The 26,130-nt window shown below is 37.3% G+C and overlaps 2 protein-coding genes across 2 annotated transcripts in view; one reads left to right on the top strand and one right to left on the bottom strand.

Moving 5' to 3' along the window:
- CENPJ (centromere protein J) overlaps positions 1–14,030 on the top strand; it is a 58,341-nt gene extending 44,311 nt beyond the window's left edge. The window contains exons 12-17 of the mRNA XM_054577459.1: positions 9,947–10,011; positions 10,260–10,376; positions 11,800–11,940; positions 12,019–12,103; positions 12,184–12,304; positions 13,838–14,030. Coding sequence (XP_054433434.1) covers positions 9,947–10,011; positions 10,260–10,376; positions 11,800–11,940; positions 12,019–12,103; positions 12,184–12,304; positions 13,838–14,030 — 722 coding nt within the window. The remainder of the gene's footprint in view (positions 1–9,946; positions 10,012–10,259; positions 10,377–11,799; positions 11,941–12,018; positions 12,104–12,183; positions 12,305–13,837) is intronic.
- A 2,248-nt stretch (positions 14,031–16,278) lies between these two features.
- RNF17 (ring finger protein 17) overlaps positions 16,279–26,130 on the bottom strand; it is a 197,419-nt gene continuing 187,567 nt past the window's right edge. Inside the window, exons 32-36 of the mRNA XM_054577471.1 lie at positions 23,702–23,818; positions 22,318–22,486; positions 19,794–19,929; positions 17,735–17,924; positions 16,279–16,377 (exon numbers count right to left, since the gene is read on the bottom strand). Of these exons, the coding sequence (XP_054433446.1) occupies positions 16,279–16,377; positions 17,735–17,924; positions 19,794–19,929; positions 22,318–22,486; positions 23,702–23,818 (711 nt within the window). The remainder of the gene's footprint in view (positions 16,378–17,734; positions 17,925–19,793; positions 19,930–22,317; positions 22,487–23,701; positions 23,819–26,130) is intronic.

Raw genomic sequence — 26,130 nt, 5'->3', positions numbered from 1 at the left:
GCAGAAGCTGTTAAGTTTGATGATTTTTGATTTGTTGATTTTTGCTTTTGTTTGTGCCTGTGGTATTGTATCCAAGGATTCATTGCCAAGACCAGTGGTGAGAGGTTTATTTCCCTGTTTTCTTTAGAAGTTTTATATTTTCATGTCTTATGTTTTAAATCTTTGCTCCATTTCAAGTTAACTTTTGTGAGTGTTGTAAGGTAGAGGTCAAATTACATTTTTTCTGCATGTGTTTACCCATTTTTCACAACATCATTTGTTGATGAGACTATCCATCTCCCATTGGATGTTCTTGATTCCTTTGTTGAGTATAAGTTCACTATATATGTGGACGTTTAATTCTGGACTCTATTATGGTCTATGGGTTTGTGTGTCTCTTTTTATAATAGCACCATACTGTTTTAATTAGTATAGTTTGAAATCAGGAATTGTAATGCCTGTAGCTTTGTTCTTTTTTCTCAGGATTGATTTGGCTATTCAGGGTCTTTTATGTTTCTATACAAAGTTGATGACTTTTTTTTCTATTTTTATTTCCATTGGAATTTTGATGTATATTGTGTTGAATCTAGATGGCTTTGAGTAGTATGGCCATTTTAACAATATTAGTTTTTCTGATCCATGAACACTAGATATCTTTCCATTTGTGTCATTTTGCTTTCCTCCAAAACTGTCTTACAGATCTTTTACTAGGTAGTTTTTTGTTTTTGATGCTGTTGTGAATGGTTTAGTTTTATTTTTTCAAATGTTTCATTTTTGGTGTATGGAAGTGCAACTGATTTTTTTATGTTGATTTATATCCTGTAATTTTACTGACTTTGTTGCTTAGTTCCAACAGTTTTGTTTTTTTTTAATCGAATCTGGGATTTTCAATATACAAAATCATATTATCTACACATAATGACATTTTTACTTTGTTCTTTAAAATTTGGTTGCCTTTTCCATGTCTTGCCTAATTGCTATAGCTAGAACTTCTTCCAGTATTAGAGTGAGCATCCCTGTCTTATTCCTGACAGAGGAAAACCTTTCCATTTTTCATCATTGAGTATATTAAGTGTGGGTTTGTTGTATATGGCCTTTGTTATATTGAAGTGTATTTCTTCTATACACACTCTGTTTGGTCTTTCTCATGGAAAGATGTTGTATTTTGTCAAAAGCTTTTTTTGTTTTTTGTTTTTTGCATTTATTGAGATGATCATGTGGTTTTTATCTTTCTATTCATGTGTTGTATTAAACTTATTGATTTGCATATGTAGATCCACCCTTGTATGTATACCAGGGATAAATCCCAGTTAGCCAAGGTGTATAATCTTTTTAATGTGTTCTTGAATTTGGTTTGCTAGTATTTTGTTGAGAATTTTTGCATCTATGTTCATTAGGGCTGCTGTTGGCCTATTGTTTTCTTTTAGTGTCCTTATTTGGCTTTGGTATCAGGGTAATGCTGGTCTTGTAGAGTAATTTGGAAATCTTCCTCATCTTCAGCTTTTGAAAAATTTTAAAAAGTACTGGCATTCTTTAAATGTTTGGTAGAATTCACCAGGAAAACTGGTCCTGGGATTTTCTGTGTTGGGAGATTTTTGATTACTGATTCAGTGTCTTACACTTGTTGGTCTGTACAGGTTTTCTCTTTCTTCCTGATTCAATCTTGGCAGGAATGTTCCTTGTTTTTAGAAATGTTTCCGTTTTTTTTGTAGGTTATCTAATTTGTTGGCATATACTTGTTCATAGTAGTCACTTATGATCCTGTATATTTATGTAGTATCAGTTGCAGTATCTTCTTTTTCAATTCTAGTTTTATATGTTTGAGTCTTCTCTCTTCTTAGCCTAGCTAAATAAAGGTTTGTTAATTTTATCTTTTCAGGAAACCAGCTCTTAGTTTTGTTGATTCTTTCTATTGTTTTTCTGGTCTCTTATTGCATTTATTTCCACTCTGCTCTTTATTTCCTTATTTCTGCTAAATCTGGGCTTAATTTGTCCTTTTTGTTCTGGTTCCTTGAGTTCCTTGAGATATAAAGTTAGGCTGTTTATTTGAGATCTAATTTCTTAATATATGCATTTATCATTACAAACTTTCACTACTTTTTTAACATCTTAAAGGCTTTTGTGTGTTGTGTTTCTGTTTTCCTTTTTTTTTGAGATTTAAAAAAATTTCCCTTTTGATTTTTTTTTTTACCCATTGGTTTTTCAGAAGTGTGTTTACTGCCACATATTTGTAGATTTTCCAGCTTTCCTCTTATTGTTGATTATTAATTCCATATTACTGGGGTCAGAAAAAATGAAATAATTTGAAGATCTTTTAAAATTTGCTAAGACTTGTTTTGTGTCCTATCCCTGGAGAATATTCCATGTGCACTTTAGACTGTGCACTTAAGAATGTGTATTCTGCTGCTATGGAATGGGCTGTTCTATATGTGTCTGTGAAATTCATTTTGTTTAAAGTATGGTTCAGTTCTAACATTTCTGTGTTAGTTTTCTGTCTGGATAATCTATCCATTACAAAGTGGGGTATTGAAGTCCCCTACTATTACAGTAGTTTCCTCTTATCCACAATTTTGCTTTCCATGGTTTTTTAAATTCATGTAGCCCTTCTTTGCCTTTTGATTGGTGACTCCAATCCGTTTACATTAGTTGATTATTCATATGTAAGGACTTTACTACCATCTTATTGATTGCTTTCTGGTTGTTTTGTATTTATTTATTTTTAAAAGATTTTATTTATTTTTAGACAGAGGGGAAGGGAAGGAGAAAGAGAGGGAGAGAAACATCAATGTGTGCTTGCCTCTTGTGCACGCATTACCAGGGACCTGGCCTGCAAACAGACGGGTGCCCTGACTGGGAATCTAATTGGCCACCGTTTGGTTCACAAGCCGGCAGTCAGTCCACTGAGCTATACCAGCCAGGGCTGCATTTCTATTCTTTCTTTTTCCCTTATGCTTCTGTCTGCCTTTGTAAATCAGCAGTTTTCCATGGCATAGACTCTTTTCCCCCTTTTTAAAATGTTTCTTGGATCTACTCTAGATTTTTGCTTGTGGTTACCATGAGGATCACATGAGACGTAGATAACAGTCTGTTTCATGGTGATAGCAACTTATATCCTTCACCTTTAAAAGGCTGCTGTAAAGTCTCTGTCCTTTTACTTCCCCCCCCCCGCCCCTTTTTCTTTTTTAAAGATTTTACCCACTTATCTTTAGAGAGCAGAAGGGAGGGAGAGAAACATCAATGTGTGGTTGCCACTTGCATGCCCCCCCGCCCCCCACTGGGGACCTGGCCCGCAACCCGGGCATGTACCCTAGACTGGGAATCAAACCAGCAACCTTTTGATTCGTAGGCTGGCACTCAGTCCACTGAGCCACACCAGCCAGGGCTCCCCTTTTGTTTTTCATATTACAATTTACCTCTTTTGTACTGTATATTTGTTAACAAATTTTAGTAGCTATAGTTATTTTTAATACTTTTTATTTTTCACTTTTTATTGAATTTATTGGACTGACACTAGTTAAGAAAATTATACAAGTTTCAGGTGCACAATTCCATAACACACCACCTGTACACTATATTGTGTGTTCACCATCCCAAGTCAAGTTTCCCTGCATCACCATTTATCCCCCCAACACCCTCCTTCACTCCCACCTACCTCACCCCAAGCAATCTCCACATTGTTATCTTTTTCCATGAGGTTTTTCTCTTTTTTCCTCAATTTACCCACCCCTCCCCACTAACTGAGCTCCCCAGACTCTCCCCCTGGACCGCTGTCGGCCTGCTTTCTGTCTATGGCTCTGTCTCAATTTTGCTTGATAGTTCATTTTGTTCATTAGATTCCATATATAAGTGAAATCATATGGCACTTGTCTTTCACCACCTGATTTACTTCATTTAGCATAATGCTCTGCAGGTACATCCATGCTAGTACGAAGGGTAAGGTTTCCTTCTTTTTTATGATTGAGTAGTATTCCATTGTGTAAATGTATATATTTTTTATCCACTCATCTACTGATGGGCACTTGAGTTGCTTTCAGATCTTGGCTATTGTAAAAAATGCTGCAATGAACAGGTATGCATATGTTTTTTTCAAATTAGTGTTTTGGGTTTCTTCTCATATAGTCCCAGAAGTGGAATTGCTGGATCGTAAGGCAGTTCCATTTTTAATTTTTTGAGGTAACTCCATACTCTCTTCCACAGTAGCTGCATCAGTCTGCATTGCCACCAACAATGCACAAGGGTTCCCCTTTCTGCACATCCTTACCAACACTTGTTTGTTGATTTATTAATGACAGCCATTCTGACAGATGTGAAGTGATATCTCATTGTGGTTTTAATTTGCATTTCTCTGATGATTAGTGATGTTGAGCATTTTTTCGTATGTCTATTGGCCATCTGGATGCCCTCTTTGGAGAAGTGTCTACTTGGGTCTTTTGCCCATTTTATAATTGGGTTGTTTGTTTTTTGGGTGTTGAGTTCTTTATAAATTTTGGATACTAACCCCTTATCAGATGTATCATTAGTAAATATGTTCTGTTTGGTGGGTTGTCTTTTCCTTTTGTTGATGATTTCCTTTGCTGGAAAAACTTTTTAGTTTGATATAGTCCCATTTGTTTATTTTCTTTTTCCCCCTTGCCTGGAGTGATATATCAGAAAAAATATTGCTACGAGAAATGTCTGATATTTTACTGCCTATGTTTTCTTCTAGGATTTTTATGGTTTCAAATCTAACATTTAAGTCATAATCCATTCTGGGTTAATTCTTGTGTATGGTGTAAGAAGGTGGGCTTCAGTTTTTTGCGCGCATCTGCCCAATTTCCCCAACATCATTTATTGAATAGACGTTCTTTACCCCATTGTATTTTTACCTCCTTTGTCAAATATTAATTGACGATAAAGACATGGGATTATTTCTGGACCATTTTGTTCCATTGATCTATGATGTTTGTTTTTATGCCAGTACCATGCTGTTTTGATTACTATGGCCTTATAGTACAACCTGATATCAGGTACCATGATTCCTCCAACTTTGTTCTTTTCTCAAAATTACTTTGGCTATTCCACGTCTTTTGTGGTTTTATCTACATTTTTTTTTTTGAATATTTGTTCTAGGCCTGTGAAATATACTATTGGTATCTTGATAGGAATTGCATTGTATCTATAGATTCCTTTGGATACTATGGTCATTTTATGATAATTCTTCTTATCCATGAACATGTTATATGCTTCCAATTACTTGTATCTTCAGTTTCTTTCTTCAATATCTTATAATTTTCTGAGTACAAGTGTTTTACATCATTGGTTAAATTTATTCCTAGGGCCCTTGCTGGTGTGGCTCAGTGGATTGAGCACTGGCCTGCAAATCAAAGGGTCGCCGGTTTGATTCCTGGTCAGGGCACATGCCTGGGTTGTGGATCAGGCCCCCAGTAGGGGACACATGAGAGACAACCACACATTGATGTTTCTATCCCTCTTTTCCCCTATCTCTAAAAATAAATAAAATCTTTAAAAAAAATTATTCCTAGGTATTTTATTGTATTTGAAGAAATTGTGAATGGGATTGTTTTCTTAGTGTTCCTTTCTGGTAGTTCATTATTGGCACATAAAAATGCAACTGATTTCTGGATATTTATTTTAAATCCTGCTAGTTAAAATTTTTTCTTTAACCTTTGTACTCTAAGTGGTTAATATACTGTCCTGTTACAGAGTTTCTGTGTCTGATTATAAATCTTCACCTTTACCAGTGTGTTGTGTATTTTTGTATGTTACATTGCTTGTTAGTGTCGTTGTTTCAGCTTGAAGAACTCCTTTCAGTCATTTCTTGCAAGGCAGGTCTAGTAGTAATGATCTTGTTTAGCCTTTGTTTGGGAATGCCTTTATTTCTCCTTCCTCTCTGTAAGAATAACTTTGCCAGATAAAGTATTATTGGCTGACAGTTTTTATATTTTAGCATTTGAATATGTCATTCTGTTCTCTCGTGGCCTGTAGAGTTTCTGCTGAGAAAACCGCTGCTGGCCTAAGGGGTTCCTGTGTAGGTTACCTTCTTTTTTTCTTTTTCTCCCTCATCCTCCTGGCTGCCTTTAAGAGTCTTTTATTATCATTGATTTTTGACAGTTTTGTTATAATGTGTCCTGGAGGAGTTCTTTTTGCATTGAGATTATAGGTTTTCTATTAGTTTCATGGACTTTAATTGTCCAAGTCCTTCCCTAGGTTTGAGAAGTTCTCAGCTATTATTTTTTAAATTATATATTAATTTTAATTTCTTTAAATTAAATAAGCACTCTGATCTCTTCTCCCTCTCTTCTTCTAGAATAACAGTTATTCAGATGTTTGCTTTTCTAATGGAATCTGATTAGCTCTCGTTTGGCTTTCTTTACTCTGTTTAAATCTTGTTCCCTCTCTTCTGTGTTATTTCTCTACAGTTCATCCTTGAATAATATGGGGGTTAGGGGATCCCAACTGCCTGTGGAGTCAATTACCCATGTGTAACTTAAGTCTGCTACATATGCAGGTTCCCAGCTGCAGATTGATAATACAGTTGGCCCTTGAACAACTTGGGTTTGAACTGTGCCAGTCCTGGTTTTGCCTTTTATTAGTTGACAACCTTGGCAAGTTATCTAATCTCTCTCTCAACCTTGATTTCCTTACCAATAAAATGGGAATTAGTCTTTTCTATGGAAAGTGGGTGCAAAATTTAGAAATGATATAACACAGAGCTCAAATTGTAGTGCATAGTTTACTCTCACCTGTCAGGTTGAGGAAGTTCTTCTTCATATCTAAAACAGGGCACTCCATTTATTCCCAGAACCTTGCCTACCATCCACCTGTTTGCTCAAGCCAAAACCTGTGTACTTCTTGATTTTTTTATTTTTACCTCTCACTTCCATCAATCCCTAAACAGCCCTTCTGATGTTATTTTCTGAATTGATTAAGTAGGTTGAACCATATGGAATTGCTAATACTTGGCAGTTTGGGACCTATGAATCCAGTGATTAGACACAGTGCACTTGAGTCATCTCTACTTTCATGGGTGCAACACAAACCTTCTCATGTGCCTCCCAGCCTCCTATCTGACTCTGCCTCCAGGCCTCTCTAGTCCATTCTCCCCAGAGCATCCAGCATCCGTTCTAGTTTTTAACATGTTTTAAGTCAGAATCTGGCACTTGCTCAGTACCCTTCAAATTTGGGGTTATTTATATTGGGTTGACCAAAATGTCTGTTTAGTTTTTTTCTGTAAAATTTTCTGCAAATTTTCATTTTCAACCTCTGCCTGTAAAAACCTGCGACAGTTGTGGCAGTGGGAGAAACTCCCAGCCTCACAGAAGAGTTCGTTGGAGAGACTCACAGGGTCCTAGAACAGACACAAACCTACCACCTGGGAATCAGCACCAGAAAGGCCCAATTTGCTTGTGGGTAGCAGGGGAAGTGACTGAAAGTGCGGAGAGAGCTGAGCAAGTGACATTGTTTCCTCTCTGACCCCTTCCCTACATATAGCGCCACAACGCAGAGAGTCGTGAGTTGCTCCACCCTTGCAAATACCTAAGGCTCTGCCCCTTACAATGTAACAGGTGCCCAGAGACAAAGAAATACGGCCCAAATGAAAGAACAGATCAGAATTTCAAAAAAAAAATAACTAAGCAAAGAAGAGATAGCCAACCTGTTAGATGCGGAGTTCGAAACACTGGTAATCAGGTTGGTCACAGAAATGGTTCAGTATGGTCGCAAAATAGAAGAAAAAGTGAAGGCTATGCAAAGTGAAATAAAGCAAAATATACAGGAAACCAACAGTGAAGGGAAGGAAACCGGGACTCAAATCAATGATCTGGAGCAGAAGGAAGAAATAAACATTCAACCAAAACAGAATGCAGAAATAAGAATTCAAAAAAAGAAAAAAAAGAAGAAGAGAGGTTTAGGAACCTGGGGACAACTTTAAATGATCCAACAGTGGAATCATGGGGTGCCAGAAGGAGAAGAGGAAGAGCACGGAATTGAAAACCTATTTGAACAAATAATGAAGGAAAACTTCCCCCATCTGGCGAAGGAAATAGCCTTCCAGGAAGTCCAGGAAGCTCAGAGTCCCAAGGAAGTTGGACCTGAGGAAGTACACACCAAGGCACATCATAATTAAGTTACCCAAGATTAAAGCTAAGGAGAGAATCTTAAAAGCAGCAAGAGGAAAGGAGACAGTTACCTACAAAGGAGTTCCCATAAGACTGTCAGCTGATTTCTCAAAAGAAACCTTACAGGCAAGAAGGGGCAAGAAGGAATTATTGGAAGTCATGAACTGCAAGGATCTACATCTGAGATTATTCGATCCAGCAAACTATCATTTAGAACAGAAGAGCAGATGAAGTACTTCCCAGATAAGGTAAAGTTAAAGGAGTTCATCATCACCAAGCCCTTATTATATGAAATGTTAAAGGGACTTATCTTAGAAAAAGATGATGATCAAAATTATGAACAGTAAAATGACAACTCACAACTATCAACAACTGAACCTAAAAAAAAAAACAAACTAAGGAAAACAACTAGAACAGGAACAGAATCGCAGAAATGGAGATTACAAGTGTTATCAGTGAGGAAGGGGAGGGGGAAGAATGGGGAAAAAGGTACACATAATAAGAAGCATAAATGGTAGAAACAAAATAGGGGGAGGTTAAGAATAATATAGGAAATGGAGAAGCCAAGGAACTTCTATATATGACCTATGGACATTAACTAAGGGCGGGGGGACTGAGGGAATGATTGTGGGAAGGGGTTGCAGAGTGGAGAGGAATAAAGGAGAGAAAAAAAATAATAATAGCATAGTCAATGAAATATACATTAAAAAAATAAAATATTGAGAAACTAAAAAGAAATGTCATTTTCACCAATAACTTTATTGCTTTGGATATTTTTAGTATGTTGGCTACCTGCCATGTTGATTGTTCTCAGTTAATATCTTGATTTAATCGCTGTGAACTTCAAGTGGTCTACCTGACCATGGAGCATCGGCCAGTGAGAAATCTCCAGCACGAAACTTCACAAACCACTTTTGACACCTTCGATCAGTCACAGCACCTTCTCCATACACTGCACAAATCTTTTTTGCATTTCAGTTGTTTACCTTTCTTGAAATAATAAGCATAATATGCTGAAAATGTTGCCTGTTTTCTTCCATTTTCAATAGTAAAATGGCTACACAAAAATTCACCGATTTTGCTATTTTTAAAAAAGTGCACACTGATATGACAGCTGTGACAATACAACCTAACAAAATTGTTTCTGATGAAGTTAAAGACAGCTAAGTGCTAGAGCCATTTTTACAGAAAAAAAGCCAAATGAACTTTTTGGCCAACCCAATGATATGGCTTGTTAACATACAGGAGGAAACTATTAGAATTTTAATATTTTAAAAAATTGACCTCAGTTTGATATATGATGGTAGAAGTAGTGTGTGTGTATACTTATTTTAGAATATGTATTCCTAATACAGTATATGATTGGTGTGTTGATCATGATCAAAAAATTTTATGGTCTACAGCTATTCAATGCATAGCTATTGTACGTTTAATTAAACATCCAATTTATTTTTCAAGCCAAATTCTCTGTGTCTTTCTTCATGGATACCTCTACTATCTGTTCCCCACAACTACTCTCTACCTGAAGTCCTTGTAATTGTCTCCATAACCCTGTGGGTCTGTGAGACTAGTTGGGAGCACTGTCTTCCTTGGGATTGTAAACTCTTAGAGAACAAATACTGCCTTTGTCTTTCTTGGTTGCTCAGGACTTAAATACTTTAATAAATATTTGAACTTATATATTGAACTCCAATGAATTAGTAAAGAAAAATATTAAAACTTCCTTAATCAATGGTTAACAGCAGTTCAGAAAAGGATATGAACTAAGTAAATGCTTCAGTATAATATTAAGTAAATTTCAAACTTTCAATTAAATATTAAAACTAACTCTGACAATTGTATTCTAACAGGCAATCCATCTCGGAGATCCAAGTCTGCAGCTTCTCGTGATTTGTGCAGTTCAGATAAGGGCCAAGTAAATCTCTTTATATTTTTATATATTCAAACATAGATGACTCAGGCTTAAAATCAATTAGTTAACTGATATATTTCTAAACTATAAAGGAGGCTTTTTACTTAACATTGTACATGTTTTCTATGTAACACCAAACACTACTCAGAGATCCTATAATAGGATCTGGCCTTTGGAAATAAGTTTAAATTTTAGCTTGCCTGACATGTTGCACATCCTTCAGGACAGCTGAGAGCCCCTTGTCCTTACAGACCGCCTTACCCAGGGAACCCCCTGAATCAGTGGATTTCCCAGATCCTGAATATAAAGAGGATGAAAAAGAGGAAAAAGAAGAAATTCAGGGAGAAATCAGTCATCCTGAAGGAAAGGTTAGAATGTTTTTAAAAATAATTACTATAAAAAAAACAAAACATGGGCTAAAAGAGTTGAAACAGATTCTAAAATAATTTAAGACTTTTGAGGGGGCTTAAGAATGTGAGTACTTTGGGCATGACCTAGGCTTGATTTTTTTGAACTCAGCTAAAAATGCTCAGTGTGATTTAGCTGCCATTTGTAGGAAAAAGAGGAATCTGGACCTTTTGTCCAAACCCTTTGTTCTTCCTCCATACACAGCTAAAAGCCTCAGATGATGGGGAAAGCTTTACCCTCCCTGCAGCCTTTCCTAAACAATGTGTTCTCATTCAGGTGCCTCTCTCCGAAGTCAGCCTGCAGTTCTCTCCCTGAGCCTAGGGAGGTTGTGAGTAGGTGTTACAGCTCAAGGGAATGACAATGGCAGGGACAGAACAGAGTTTGTTATTAGGGAGGTGATAAGGGGATTTTTCCTTAGGTTTGTAGAAAACTTACTGTTCCAAATACCCTAATCTGATCAATTTTAATTGAAATTGTAAAGCCAGAGTTTATTGTTAATGTTGAGAAATGAGGGAAGGACAAAGAATGAGTCAAAAAGAAGTAGACTTTTCTGTGCAAACTCTGCTTTACAGTAACAAACTGTTGAGGAGGAAAGCTTTTCTGTTGTAGAATTCCAACTAATACACAGAAAAGGGGTGAGAAAATTAGGGAAATCATCAGATTGCGACCTTTAGTGAAGAAAAGGATCTAGGCAGCAGTCATGACTCCTAAAACCCTAGGTGAAAGGCTGGTGGATTTCATGGAAGACCTGATGTGACCCAGTCAGTCCTGTGCTCAGGGGGATGTTGCATACTGTATTTTTGAACATGTGGCCATGGGAAGCTCACAGTAGCATCTGCAAAGTAGTCTTGTCAGAATAATTCAACTGGAAGTTAATCAAGCCTTTAGATCTAACTACTAGGCCTTTTAGGGAATACAAGGGCTGTGAGAACATGTTAGATGTTACATGCCATCATAGGAGCAATCAAACCTAGAATGTGGGAAATTTTACATGTTCAATGACACAGGGGACAGGAGGTGACTGTTAAAAATTAAGATTTATGAGACACATCCTGGTTTTGATCCTGATTCAAATGAACTGTAAAAAAGCCTTTTTTGTGAATTTAGGGAAAACAGTAATGAAGGTTATGGTGGTGTCAGCAGCTTGCTTTAAAAAAACTCCACCAAAGAGTTTGTTAGGGGGAGATAAGTGACGTAAGATTGGCGATGTGTTAATACTTGAAGTTGGCTAGTTTACTAACTTTTCTTTCCTTTTGAGAGAATGCTTTATTTTTTATTATGAAAAATTTCAAAGTAGGCAATTAGGAAGAGAATGAGGGGTATTTCTGTCATGTGGTCCAGGAGGAAATCTTATATATTGATAATGTTTTTCTTTTTTTGTAGATAGAAAAGGTTTATGAGGATGGGCACCGTGTTATATTGTTTCCAAATGGAACTCAAAAAGAAGTGAGTGCAGATGGAAAGACTGTCACTGTCACTTTCTTCAATGGTGATGTGAAGCAGGTCATGCCAGATGAGAGAGTGGTAGGTTTCCTCGGGGCTGGTTTTCTCTGTAGTGTAAGCATCTCGAAGACAAGGCATAGTGACTCTGTGTCTTTACAGATCTACTACTATGCAGCCGCCCAGACCACCCATACCACTTACCCCGAAGGACTAGAAGTCTTGCATTTCTCAAGTGGACAGATAGGTAGAAACTTGCCCTGCCCTCTCCTTATTAAATTCTGCCCTTCCTTTAAAAATAAAATATTCATAATAATTTTTAAACAGAAAAACATTTCCCAGATGGAAGAAAAGAAATCACATTTCCTGACCAGACTATCAAAAACTTATTTGCTGATGGACAAGAAGAAAGCATTTTCCCAGATGGTACAATCATCCGAGTACAACGGTATGATACCTGTTATATTTGTTTGTAGGTTTTCCAGTTTTTATGATTAAACTTTTATTACCAACTGAATTTTTAAAATTTTAAAAACATTTTTGTAAATCACTGAAAATTTCAGTGAGTGTAGAAGTGCGCAAAGAGCGAGCAGGTGAGAAGTGTTCTCAGCCTTTTGGAAGCAGAACTAGTTTGAAACAGATCCTAATATATAGTCTTTAGTCTCGAGTCTATACAGCACTTCAGGAAAGTAGAATGGCAAGTATTTGTTTAGAAATAAGTTTGGTGAAATTTGAAAGCAGTGAATTAATCACAGAAGGAAAAGCTGCCCTGTCAGTTTTAAGGACAGATAACCCAATGACCATGTTGTTTTTTTTTTAAATCCTCACTCGATATCTTTATTGATTTTAGAGAGAGAGGAAAAGAGAGGCGGGGAGGGAGAAAGAAACATCTGTGGGTTGCCTCCTATACGTGCCCCAACTGGGGATTGAACCCGCAACCTAGATATGTGCCCTGACTGGGAATTGAACCTGCTACGTTTTTGGTGTATGGGGCAATGCTCCAACAAACTGAGCCACCTGGCCCGGATGCTTATGCTTTTTCTTGATCTCCCTGTCCAGTTTATAAGCACATTTTTCCTCTGGCCACCCAACCCCATTCTTTAAAATCAGCAACCTTTCTTTTTCCTTGAGTGATCTATTTCCAGGACTTAGAGACTTCTTTAGTCCACAGTAATGAGCATCTTGTATCACCATTTTAATTCAAATCATGGTGAAGGTCTCTTAACCTTCCTTTCCCAGATTGACAGTTAAGCACCCAATAACTTGAATACAGCTAACACATCACAGACAGATTAAACTGACTTGAAGTCTATGACATAAACCGGGAAGTAGAAACACTAATTCAAATAATGTAGGGACTTCTTGTGGTCATGATAATGTTTTTTCCCCTTAATGTAGCTGAAACTTTATCTGGTGCTTGTTTAATAGCAGTTTATTCCAAAATTGGGGGAAAACCTTCTCTGTGTACTATATTTTGAATGTTTGGCGTTTTCTACAATAAAAGATTGGAAAAAATATGAAGAACTCCATGTACTCATCTCTCCATATTTTGGGTCCAATGTGGATGTCCCAGACACACAGTCAAGCAAGTCAACTTGGTATCAACCATTTTTCATATTCTGCTTCAAAACTGGCCTCAGGACTCATCCTTCCCTTTCCCTCCTCCAGCCTGATGCAGACATGCACTCAGGTGGCTTTTAACTTTGTGAATAACTGTCAAACCTGAATGCCATATTTTCATACAGGGCCTAAGTTTTTTAGAGGTGGAACACATATAAATTTAAAAAATAAAGAAGCCTAAGCATTTTGTGATGAAAGCATCAATTTATTTTTCAAAAAAGCTTCTTTTTATGTGTACATGTAAGTGCTAATCTGATAATTGGAATTACCCACCTATAGCAGGAACACTGTGGAAGAATTTGCAAAGAAGGTTTTGTACAGAGAAAAGGACAAGAAATTAAATTCTGTTTTAAATTTACAGAGATGGCAGCAAAATCATAGAGTTTAATAATGGCCAGAGAGAACTACACACTGCCCAGTTCAAGAGACGGGAGTATCCAGATGGCACTGTTAAAACTGTCTATGCAAATGGTCATGAAGAAACAAAATACGTGTCTGGTCGAGTGAGAGTTAAAGACAAGGATGGTAATGTTCTAATGGATACAAACTTGTAATGCTCCTGTGTGTGACTAATCATGAAATAACACTAACTTGATTTTCTTGTTAAAAAAAATGTACATTTCTTATGGATTGTGTGGTTTAATATATATGTATTCTGTGTGTGTGTAAAAATGGAAAGATTATACTTGGAATATTAAGTAAAATTTATACGTTTTTAATAATGTTTGAAATGCACAAGGACAGCTTTCATTTTTAACTCTCCTACTCTGTCTTTCTACAGTTGCACATCTAAGGAAAGATTATTTTGTTATAGACTGTGTAAACTTTAAAAATAAGTGCGTGTTTTTATTGGTTGGAGATACTAACAAAACAAGAAACAGTATCGTATAACTTTTCCATAGGACATCAGCCATACAACAAGGACTTGCACAGAAAGTTTACTCAAGCAGTAAGAATTTTACCAGTCAAACTATTACTAGGTTTAATTAGTACTACAATTAAAGCATTTCATCTATTACAAAAGTTCTTTAACTGTATTGGAATGGGAAGGTCAAACAGAAGAGTTCATTCATTCTGTGAGTACAGATAAACTCAGAGTGAGGAGAAAGCAGTTACAATGAGGGTAATGGTCAAAATGTGACACTTGAGAACAGAGGGGCATAGCTGATTTGCCACAGATAGCTGGCTGACAGGAGCAAGCTATTCTTGAAGGAATGGCAAGTCATCTACACCTAAAACTGCGTAATTAATAGGTGGGCCTAGTCACTTAGTGCAGAATGACAATAGTGTTGGCAATAACTCATTTTTTTTTAAAAAGCTTAATGTTGTAATTTTAGATGATTTAAGAACAGAATATGAAGTGTAAAACTTTTCAAAGAAAATAAGGAGTTATATATATGTTACCTTAGGATAGAGAAGAATTTTTAATGAGTTATAGAAAGCCCAAACCTTAAAAGGTTGGTGAGTGAAGTTTGTCTTAACATGTCACAAAAAAAGAGTAATAAGCCACAGACTAAGAAAAGATACATATACTGGACAAAGGATTAACATCAAGAATATCTAAAGAATCCTATAGATCAGTAAGATAGTTTCAAAGAACTCAACAAAAAAATGAACAAAGGACATGAGCAAACAATAAAAAGTGACTATAATGGGCTACCTGTTTATACTTGCACCATATACTGTAAATAATGGTGTGGCTATGTTGGCAAGGAACTCTGATGATGCCGTAAGCTGGCAAAACATCCTTTTGGAAAGCAGTTGCCCATGACCTTGAATTACTCTTAAGTATATACACTAGAAAATTGGTAACAACCTAAAAATATCTTAGCAACAGAATAAATTATGTGCTCAGATGAATGTAACACTGAAAGTGAATAAAATATACCAATACAGATAAACAGTGGAAATAAAATAGGAAACTAAAGGTATCTGTGTGACACTGCACATGTTTAAAAATATACAGAGCAATACTATCTTGTTTATGGATGGAATCATAGACAGTAATAAATTATAAAAGTCTATAGAAGAATGAGAAACACCCAATTCACAGTAGTGCTCACCTCCATAGGGAAGGGAATGATTGAGGAAGAGGTACTACAGGTGCCTACTACTTTATTTCTTAAGCTGAATACACATTAAATAGGTTTTCCCCCATGAGTCTAAAGCATTTCAAAATTACAGGAAAGCAAAAATATTTGAGAACAAATATTTATTAACTATTTTTCAAACAATTCCTAATAGTTCAATATGTAAGGGGAGGCAGGAAGGAGCTATCATTATTGCAGAACAAGTCAAGAAAAACAGCCCGAAATGGTCTACATACAACAGAAAACTTTCTTCTGGGCTGTATACCTGAAAAACAAAATGTGTATTATTTACACCTTTGCTTAATGTTACTTTGTATAAATGGGTAAAGACAAAGAGTAAGCTTGTTACCCAAGTACTTTAATAACTTGGTTACTAGGACCTTGATTATTCAACAATGCTATATGCATTCCATACAATTACATGCTTCAGTTATTTATAGAGCCCCCCCTTTCTTCTGCTTTCTTTACCCCCATAACTACCTACTACTAGGAATGGTCTTGAGAGCCTTTCCAAGCATTCTTACACTTACAGAACTTCTGATACTGGCCCTCACTGGTGAGGGTCCTATGAAGACGAAATCTAGGAGAGATTCTTGTTGAGAGCTCTGTTGTCACTTCTCTGAGAAATCAAGGAAAGTTCAAAAGTGCTTTTATAGGAATTAGTCACCTGCTTTGGGCCAACTATGGAGGTAAACAAGAAGTGACACTTACATCATTCATCTTGTTCTGCAAGCCCCATTTCTACTAATGACATATGAACTGGATACTGTTCATCTTCATATAATGTCACGATTTGTGCTTGTGCCTGAGCCTAAAATTAAGATACAGTTGTAAAGAAAGCACAACACTGTCTTTGCTGCTTTTTCCCTCGTACCTCTGGCAGGAGGGAAAAAGCATCCTCAAGCTTACTTAGAATTTATATTCAGCACTTTGAAAAGGTATGTAATGGTTTCCTGACAAATCATGTTTTTCCCATCCTTCTATTTTATTTAAAATGTAAGTCCTCTGTAAAGTTTTCCTAGATTGAACCAACATGCTTTAAACACCACCATCCCCATTCAAATTCATTTACATTCTACACATTAAGCATTATACATTTATGCAGAAACTGACCAAATTTTGACTGCTACTCACAGAGGTAAATAAATATGCATCTCTACGAACATTTACTTGCCCTGTCTATATTCTCTTTCAGGGGCTTCTTGAGAGAAAACTGCACAAGTGATTTGCTCCATATGCACACAGGAGCTGGATAGGTACAGAGGTTTTCAAAAAGCACTTTCTAGTTACAGCACTGTTTTATTAAGAGCTCATTTTTGTCACAGCCAATATACCAGGAATCCTAAAATCTCGGGTCCCCAAAGCTGGACAGGTTGGGCTGAAACAACAGTGTGAGGCAGAGATGAATTGGAGAGAATATTTCCAAGTGACAGGGTTCGGAAGGGAGAACTACAGTTCTGGCATTTTATAAACTTAATCATAAGTCACTAGTAAAATTTTTGACTTACGACAAAAAAATTGGTAAAATTTTCCAATTTTAAAACACTGCACTATATAAAACTTGGGTGCAGGCTGGATTCTGTGTGTGGGCTCCCCTTTGTGACATGCTAATCTCTAAAGAACAAAGCACATTTACACCAAACATCACCTGAAGTTTCTTATTTTGATAGATGTTATACTGCATTAAGTAATTCAAAATTGTTATGGGATTAGTATGATTCCAGCCTTTCTATGACTTTGACCAGAATCCCTCTTCTGGCCCTTCCTACTTACCTGGTAGGATGCAGTGGAAATGTCACTTCCCTGTCCTATGTCAATATCAGTGCTGGAGTGCCTATTAAGGAGTATCAGATACCATATCCCCATCACTCCTGCTTTTGCACTCCCCAAAGTTACTCTCTTTAAATAATGGTTTATGTGTTTCCCGCACTGATTTTTAAGTTTTCTGATTACAGGAGACTTATCTTGATCACTTTTATCTTAGTCATGACATCATTAAGACATTTTAACAAGTATTAAAATTAGTCCTATAGTATTTACAGCTTTACATACTTTAGTTGAAGCATTTCTGCATCTCGAATTGCATGGACTGAAAGCATTGTAGAAAGTGAATAGGGACTCTAGAAATAACTTCAAAAGGATTCTGGAAAATCAAGACAGATATTTACCATGGTAGAAGCATAAAGTTGTTTTCCTTGAAGACAGTCTATCATAGCCCACAATGCTTCCATGCTCCACTTGGGACAATATGGTATTCTTGTCTTTCCTGAGTCTTTTAAGGGAGGTTTAAACCCTGCCAGTAGAACCTTTATGGCCCGGGCTGGATACTGCATCAGGTGGAGAGGAATCTGACGCAGTCTGTCACAAAATAAATTTTTAAATTAAAATTTTTAGAATGTTACAATTAAAATTCTCTAACAGCTAACACTGTAAAACAGGAAGTTTGGGTTTGGCAATGTTTCTTGGTGATGACACCAAAAGCATGGGGAACGAGAACAAAATAAATTGGACTACATCAAACTAAAAACTGCAAAGGACCTAAGAGTAAAAGGGCAACCTACAGAATGAAAGAAAAAATATGCATTAAAAATAGACACTTCTAAAAGAAAAATGGCCAACATATACGAAAAGATTCTTAGCTAGGGAAATGCAAATCAAAGTCACAATGAGATACCAACTCACATCCATTAGAATGACCATTATCACACAGAAAATAAGTGTTGGTGAGGATATGAAGAGAAACTGGAAACTCTGGACACTTAGTTGGAATTTTTAAATGGCATAGTTGATAAGGAAAACAGTTTGGTGGTTCCTCCAAATACTAAAAATAGAATGAGTACATGACCCAGCAATTGCACTTCTGGGTATATACATACCCAAAAGAACTGAAAGTGGGCCTTAAGGATTTATCTGTATACCCATAACACCATTATTCACAAGAGCCAAAAGGTAGAATCAACCCAAGTGCCCACTGATGGATAAATGGATACATAAAATGTAGTATTAAACATACAACTCAGCCTTAAAAAGGAACAAAATTTTGACAAGCTATAACTTGGATGGACTTTGAGATCATTATGCTCAGTGAAATACTCCAGTCACAAAAATCAAATACATTAGATACCTACAACAGTCAAATTCATACAAATAGAATGGTGGCTGCCAGGGGCTGGATGAGCGGGGATGGTAATTTTTGTTTAATGGGTACAGAGTTTCAATTTTGCAAAATGAAAAGACTTCTGGAGATTGGCTGCACAACAATGTAAGCAGAATTAACACTACTTGACTATGCGTTTAAAGATGGTTAAGACAGTAAATTTTGTGACATGGGTATTTTTACCACAATTTAAAAAGACATTACAAATAAAAAGAAAAATTAACTGTTGGCAAGGGTGTGGAGAAATTGGAACCCTTTTCATTGCTGGTGGGAAATGTAAAATCATCAGAAAGTTAAACACATTTACTATGTGATTCAGAAATTCCACTCCTAAGTATACACCTCAAACAACTGAAAGGGGGTGCTCCAACAACTACTTGTACATGTTCAGTGCAACATCACAACAGTCAACAGATGGAAAAACCCAAGTGTCCACCAACAGGTGAACAAAATGTAGTCTACACATAAAATGACATATTACCCACAAAAATAACGAGATTCTGATATGTGCAACAATTGGAGGAACACTGATGTTAAGTAAACTAAGACATTAAGGACAAATATTGTATGATTACACTTAAGTGAGGCAGAATATACGGTGGTACCAGGAGTTGAGGGAAACAGAATGGAATGTTACTGTTAAATGGGTACAGAGTTTCTGTTTGGGATTTATGAAAAAGTCCTGAATGACAACTACTGGTAATTGTATACTTAAAAATGGGTAAAGTGGTAAGTTTTATGTTTATGTATTATATTGCCACAGTAAAAAAACTGACAAGACATTACCAGTATATCAACAGTTTTAAAACATTTTCTTTTAAAAGTCAAAATCTTCCTAATAATTATTACAAACAAACAAAAGGAAGGGAAGGGGAAAGTCAAGGAACATATAGCAAGGACTCATGGACAAAACCAAAGGGGAAGAGCTGAGGGAGGGAAGGAGGGAGAGGGCAAGGGAAAGTGGTGGGGGGGAGGCAGAGACAAATGTATTTGAAAAAATAAAATAAAATTAAAAAAAAACAAAAGAAAACTAAGAATTCTAATTCAAGTAAGTTGACTTTTTAAAAAACCTGTTTATTGTCAGCTTTTCAGTTGACCCGTAATCCACAAATTTAACCAGGATGGCTAGAGGATTAAATTCTTTAATGGAAACAATCTTTGCTCTATACCATAATCCATCATGATATTCTGCCAGGCAAGGCATTTCTGGAAAGAAAGGAAAATGGGAAAATAATACTGCCTTTTATTTTGTTACTATTTTTTAAAACAGTAAAGTACAAAGGAAATGTAATCACTGTATATCCATGATTCAGAATTAAATACTCAACAGTTAGCCGTATGTCAGCTTGTGCCCTTTTCTGTTTGTTAGACCTTACACACCTCGAAGAAAGGCATTCTCCCATGCTCACAGCTCTTACTCCTGTGGATGCCCAGGGCTTCTGTCACCCTTCCACAACCCCCCACCTCCATATTCCCCAAATATCTTTTCTTTTGAGTCACCGTTTTCTGCAGAGGATAATAAAACAGTTTCTGCTATTCCTGCTTTCAAGTTTGTCCTCCACCAACACATTCTCTATAAAACCAATAGAATTAAATAAAAATTTCAAATACATTGCTTTCTTGTTTAAAATTCTTTAGTGGCACCTGAACTACCTGCAATATCAAGTCCCGAGAAGTTTGGTTTCCAGGGCTCATAATACACTTCCCAAGCAATTCCTACCACAACCCTCAATGTATCACCTAAACACAATTCAGTGCATGGCTGTTCCACCGTTTGGATTGACCCCCATACCCCCCCTTTTTATGATAAACATCTTTCAAAGATCAGCTCCAACATGACTTCATAAAGCCAACTCTTATGGTCTCTGATCTGATGGCACCAGACACACAGCTTTAGCATAAGCTGTTCTCACACTGGACTTACATGTTCCTTCTCTGCTTCCTCATTAGTTCTCACACAGTCCCACCAGGTACCTGGCATAAGCCTTTGCTCAGTAAAAAATATGCTAATGCATGCCAGGCTTGAGTAAAGTTGAGGGGCAATGACTATAATAGTATGTGCTTTCCCTTTATATACTTCCAGATTTCAGAGCAGACAGAATACACGTTGGATTCCCATCATGCTCTACACTCCTACCCCTCCCTTTATTATATTCTCTTCTACAAAATTTCTATAAAGAAAAGTAGTGGGCAAGTGACACTTAAATACTATGTACTCTAATGCTGAGATTTTTAAAAAACAATTTTTATCAAAGTTGTAAGTATGTGTATATAGAGGTTATCAATAGAATAGTAAGAGTCATCTGTCTGCGTAGTAAACAACCAGCTGAGTCATGGTTAACAATCCCCTTCAACTTTTACCATATCCAGCCTCAAAAACATGGCCCAGTAACATCTCAAAATAGCACTGAAAAAACCCACCTAGTTGTCATTTTTAATCCACAAAGCAATTCCTTCATCATAAATTACTTATTCAAATGTACATCTTTACTAGGCACTTGCCTATGAATCAACTGGTACATATGTGCAGTGAGGAGCGAAGGGCCTACAGAAGGCACAAACATGTGTACAGCTCCATGAATCATCACATCATGCAGATGGTTTGTGTGATTTCCCTTGAGACAATAATACAATGGAGGAAGAATTGTTTCTTCCAGATTATAAATCTGAGTTTACCAAAAAAAAAACAAACCCATAGTGAGTTTATTCTTTCATTCAACAGACATTTATGAGCACCTGCTTGTGCAAGGTGCCCTAACTGCTGGTGACACAGCAGTACTGGGAGTCCCCATTTAACAGAGGAGAGTAGGAGGCATGGAGTGTGATGGGGTAGGGAGGGTGGCAGTGCCCGTCATGCAGGGCGTCAGGGTGGACCTGCAATAGGGAAAGAGATGGGCAGAGGCCTAAATTGCTCCCAGTCTGTGAGAAGAACATTCCAGGCAGAGGGAACTGCAAGGGCTGCTCATCAGCTAAACATGGGTCACAACTGATAAAAATCTCATTGAGCAAATTCAAGTACATCAGGCCAATGTTTTCCTTTGCTTAGCACTTCCTCTGTATGTACAAAGCACACAATAAACACATCTCTCGATAGCATGTATGGACAGAAATGCAGAGACGTACTCAGTACTCAGGAATTGCTGACACCTGTACTTGTGTACTCTCCTCACAGGAGGATCACATATACTTAAAAAAATATGGGTAAGAATAAATGAGAAAGAAAAAAGAGCAGAGTTTGACCTGAGTTCCCCTGCCCCCAATTCTAAAATCATCAGTTTAGGTGGCTTGAAATTAAAATGACTGCCTAACAACTCTCACAATTTGAACTAGCTGCAAAACCTCAAGCTTAGACAAAACATCTTCATGCAATTTTCCAATGAACTGAAGTTCTGGAAAAGCAAACTGCCCCGATGGAATACTTACCTTCTCTTAGATGGCTTAGAAAATGGGCAAGGTCATCTACAGCATCTTGAGAATTCAGAGGTGAGCACATCCAGGGAGTGTGATAACATTAGAAATCACCAACCTCATCAGTCCAATCAAACAGAACAAGTTTCACTAAGAATCCCATGGTACTCCGAAACTGTGGGCTACCTGTTCTGAAGTCCGTCAGAGGTAATAAGGTCTCCACACTAGTGTTGAGCCTCCGCAGAGCTTCACTGAGGCTCTCAGACTCAGATTCCCAGCTGACTCCACTGTCATCTGTGTCACTATGCTGGCTACAGAGATGACACTTTTCTACAGAATCAAGGCAAATATACACCTAAGTGGGGGGAAGGAAAGGAGAAAACTTTCAAATTCTTCTAGTATTCATTTATACAGACAAAAATCACTGCAGTAGACAGTCTCCAACAATGGCCCCAATGATTCCTTTTAAAGTTCCTCCCCCACGTCATACTGGAGTTGATCTTTGTGGCCAAAAGAACATGACAGAGGGATGGTATGTGACTGCCGAGATCAGGTTAGGGAAGATATAATGCCTCTGTCTTGCTGGAGTCACTGCTCTCCCGGGGAAAGCTGTGCTGTCAGCCAGCCAAAGGAGAGACCTGCAGGGCAAGGCACTGAGCCCCCAGGCAGCATCATGTGAGTCTTTTTGAAAGTGGATCCTTCAGTGCTCTCCCCCAACCCCAACATTTTGATTGTAACCTTGAATGGTCCTGAACCAGTACAGAATTAAAGAGCTTCTGATTACTGGCTCTCATTTGTATTGTTTTCAGCTGCTAAATTTGGGGTAATCTGTCATAGAGCAATAAATAATACAAAAAACCATTATAAAACCCAAGAGTGGTTGTATGCTCCTGTGCTCTCTGATGAAACTGAAGAGCAAATTCTTTTCTTGCCAGTGAAGGACAGGTTTACTTTGGAAACTGGCTGAAGGGACTCTGTTGCCTTCCTGTCATTGCTTGCTTTCTTGTTGGCTAAAGATCTTTTCAGTAGTGTATTTATTCATTCAATCCATATTTATTGAGTGCCTACTATGTATCAGGCAGTATTCTAGGTTCTAGGGGACACGCTAATGACCAAAAGAGACAAAAATCCCTTTTGTCATGGAGTGGACAGTCTGGTAGGGAAATGCAAATACTGTAAGAAAGTGGAGAGGGCATTAGAAGGGTATCACTGGTATGGAAAAACCCAGAGCAGTGCGAAGAGCATCTAGACTTCCTGCAGAAAGAGGGCAGGGGAGTGAGACGCAGAAGATTTCATAGGTGGAAATAGGTACAGTTTTAAAATCTAAATATTTGATATAAGTATAACTACAACAACACAACACTGGGAAAACCAGCCAGTGCTTAAGAAATACTTGCCGTAAGTATCAACAAATGTCTGAACAGGAAATTACATCGTAGGCAAACTAGTAGTCACCAAGTTTCAATTATTTAAAGTCAGTAAGATGAAAATGAGAATCTTAAGAGTTAAAGACCAAGATTGCTTGTTACGTTTTTAACCAACAACTAATCATGCAAATTAAATTACATACCTCATTAGGCGAGACCACGTGCTTAACTTGAACAGCATAGAGTTCTCCTGGGGGAGGCAGAGATGAAGGCAAATACGGTGGTAAAATAGGGGTCTCTATTTCAGACAAAAGCAATTCCTAAAACACCACAAAAAATTCAAATTCAGAATGACTACTACAGAAATCCACTACACTATCAAACTTCATGACAGTGCAACTTGCTTTTGATTAGCAGAAAGCAAGCTCTCTGACAGTGATATCACAAAATGGAAAATGTGATGAGTAAACAAAGGATCTTTAGAATTCTCTTGCCCTCTCAATTAAAATTTTGTGTAAAAAAACGTCCACATGAAAGTTTTCCTTTAATGTATACATATCTGCACATACATAATGTTCTGGAAAAATGGTTAACAAATATGTAAAAGTAACGCCACTGCCTAGTAGGACCTGAGTGTTTGACCTTCTTTGCTTTTCACATTTCTGTAGTATTTTTAGAATAAGTATGCATTTTATTTTTTCATTTTTATTTTTTAGCCAGTACTTACTGAATTCATATTGTGTACCACTCAATATGTGTCCATGAACTCAACTGATTCCTCATGACTATCCTATGAAACCAATGATTTTTTTATTCTCACTCCTCACCCAAGATTAACATTTGACTTTTAAATGTGAAATGTATTTTATATTCAGGAGTACAAAATATAAATGTATGGCTTAAAAAAAAAACACTTACGTGGACAACTGTGTATCATCATCACCTTAAGAATAAAGGACAGCCCTGACTGGTGTAGCTCAGTGGGTTGGATATTGTCCCAGTTTGATTTCATCAGAGGACATGCATGGGTCGCAGGCCTGGTCCCCAGTTGGGGCGTGTGTGAGAGGCAACTGATCCATCTCACATCTATGTTTCTCTCCCTCCCTTCCCTTCTCTCTAAAAAAATATTTTTTTTAAAAAAGAATAAAGGACATAGAAGACCCCATGAGCCCCTACCCAGTGACAACTCCTCCCACCTTTTGAGGTAATTGTTTTCTTGCTTTTCTTTATAGTTGGACCACCCATGTATGTATCACCAACACTTTGCTTCCTTTTTAAAAATATGTATTTTATTGATTATGCTGTTACAGTTGTCCCATTTCCTCTCCCATTTCTCTCCACCCTGTACCACCCCAACCCCCAGCATATTCCCTCCCCCCTACCTTAGTTCATGTCCATGGTTTTTACATATAAGTCCTTTGGCTTCTCCATCTCCTACACTATTCTTAACCTTCCCCTGCCTATTTTGTAACCACTACTATGCTGCTTATTCCCTGTACTTTTCCTCCCATTCTTCACCCTCCCCCTCCCGTTTTCCTGTTCATAGTTTTTGATCTTCTTTTTCTTAGGTAAGTCCCTTTAACATTTCATAAAATAAGGGCTTGGTGATGATGAACTCCTTTAACTTGACCTTGCCTGGGAAGCACTTTATCTGCCCTTCCACGCTAAATGATAGCTTTGCTGGATAGACTTATCTTGGATGTAGGTTCTTGTCTTTCATGACTTTGAAAACTGGCCAGCCTCTTCTTTCCTGTAGGGTTTCTTTTGAGAAATCAGCTGACAGTCTTATGGGAACTCCTTTGTAGGTAACTATCTCTTTTTCTCTTGCTGCTTTTAAGATTCTCTCCTTAGTTTTAATCTTGGGTAACTTAATTATGATGTGCCTTGGTGTGTGCTTCCTTGGGTCTAACTTCTTTGAGACTCTCTGAGCTTCCTGGATCTCCTGGAAGTCTATTTCCTTAGCCAGGTTGGGGAAGTTCTCCTTCATTATTTTTTCAAGTAAGTTTTCAATTTCTTGCTCTTCCTCTTCTTCTGGCACCTCTATGATTCAGATGTTGGATCATTTAAAGTTGTCCCAGAGGTTCCTAAGCATCTCCCCATTTTTTTTGAATTCTTATTTCTTCGTTCTGTTCTGGTTGAATGTTTATCTCCTCCTTCTGCTCTAAATCATTGATTTGAGTCCTGGTTTCCATCCCTTTACTGTTGGTTCCCTGTATATTTTTCTTTATTTCACTTTCCATAGCTTTCACTTTTTCCTCCACTTTGCAACCATACTCAACCAATTCAATGAGCATCTAGATTACCAGTGTTTTGAACTGTGCATCTGATAGGTTGACTATCTGTCCATCGTTTAGTTCTATTTTTGGAGCTTTGATCTGTTCTTTCATTTGGGCCATATTTCTTTGTCTCAGCACACCAGTTACACTGGAAGGGGTGAAGCCTTAGTTATTTGCTAGGGTCGGGGGGAGAAATCCAGGTTGCTCAATTGACATTGTGTGTTGGGGAGGGGTCTGAGAGGGAACAATGCCACTTGCTGGGCTCTCAGCCGGCTTTCAGTCATTTCCCCCATTACCCACAAGCAAATTGGGCCCTTCTGGTGCTGATTCCTGGGTGGGTGGGTTTGTGTCCATTC

The sequence above is a fragment of the Pteronotus mesoamericanus genome, unplaced genomic scaffold (genome assembly GCF_021234165.1).
Source record: "Pteronotus mesoamericanus isolate MK-2021 breed Mesoamerican mustached bat unplaced genomic scaffold, CSHL_Meso_final contig_433, whole genome shotgun sequence".
Classification (NCBI taxonomy): domain Eukaryota; kingdom Metazoa; phylum Chordata; class Mammalia; order Chiroptera; family Mormoopidae; genus Pteronotus; species Pteronotus mesoamericanus.
This window is presented reverse-complemented; position numbering and strand designations above follow the sequence as displayed.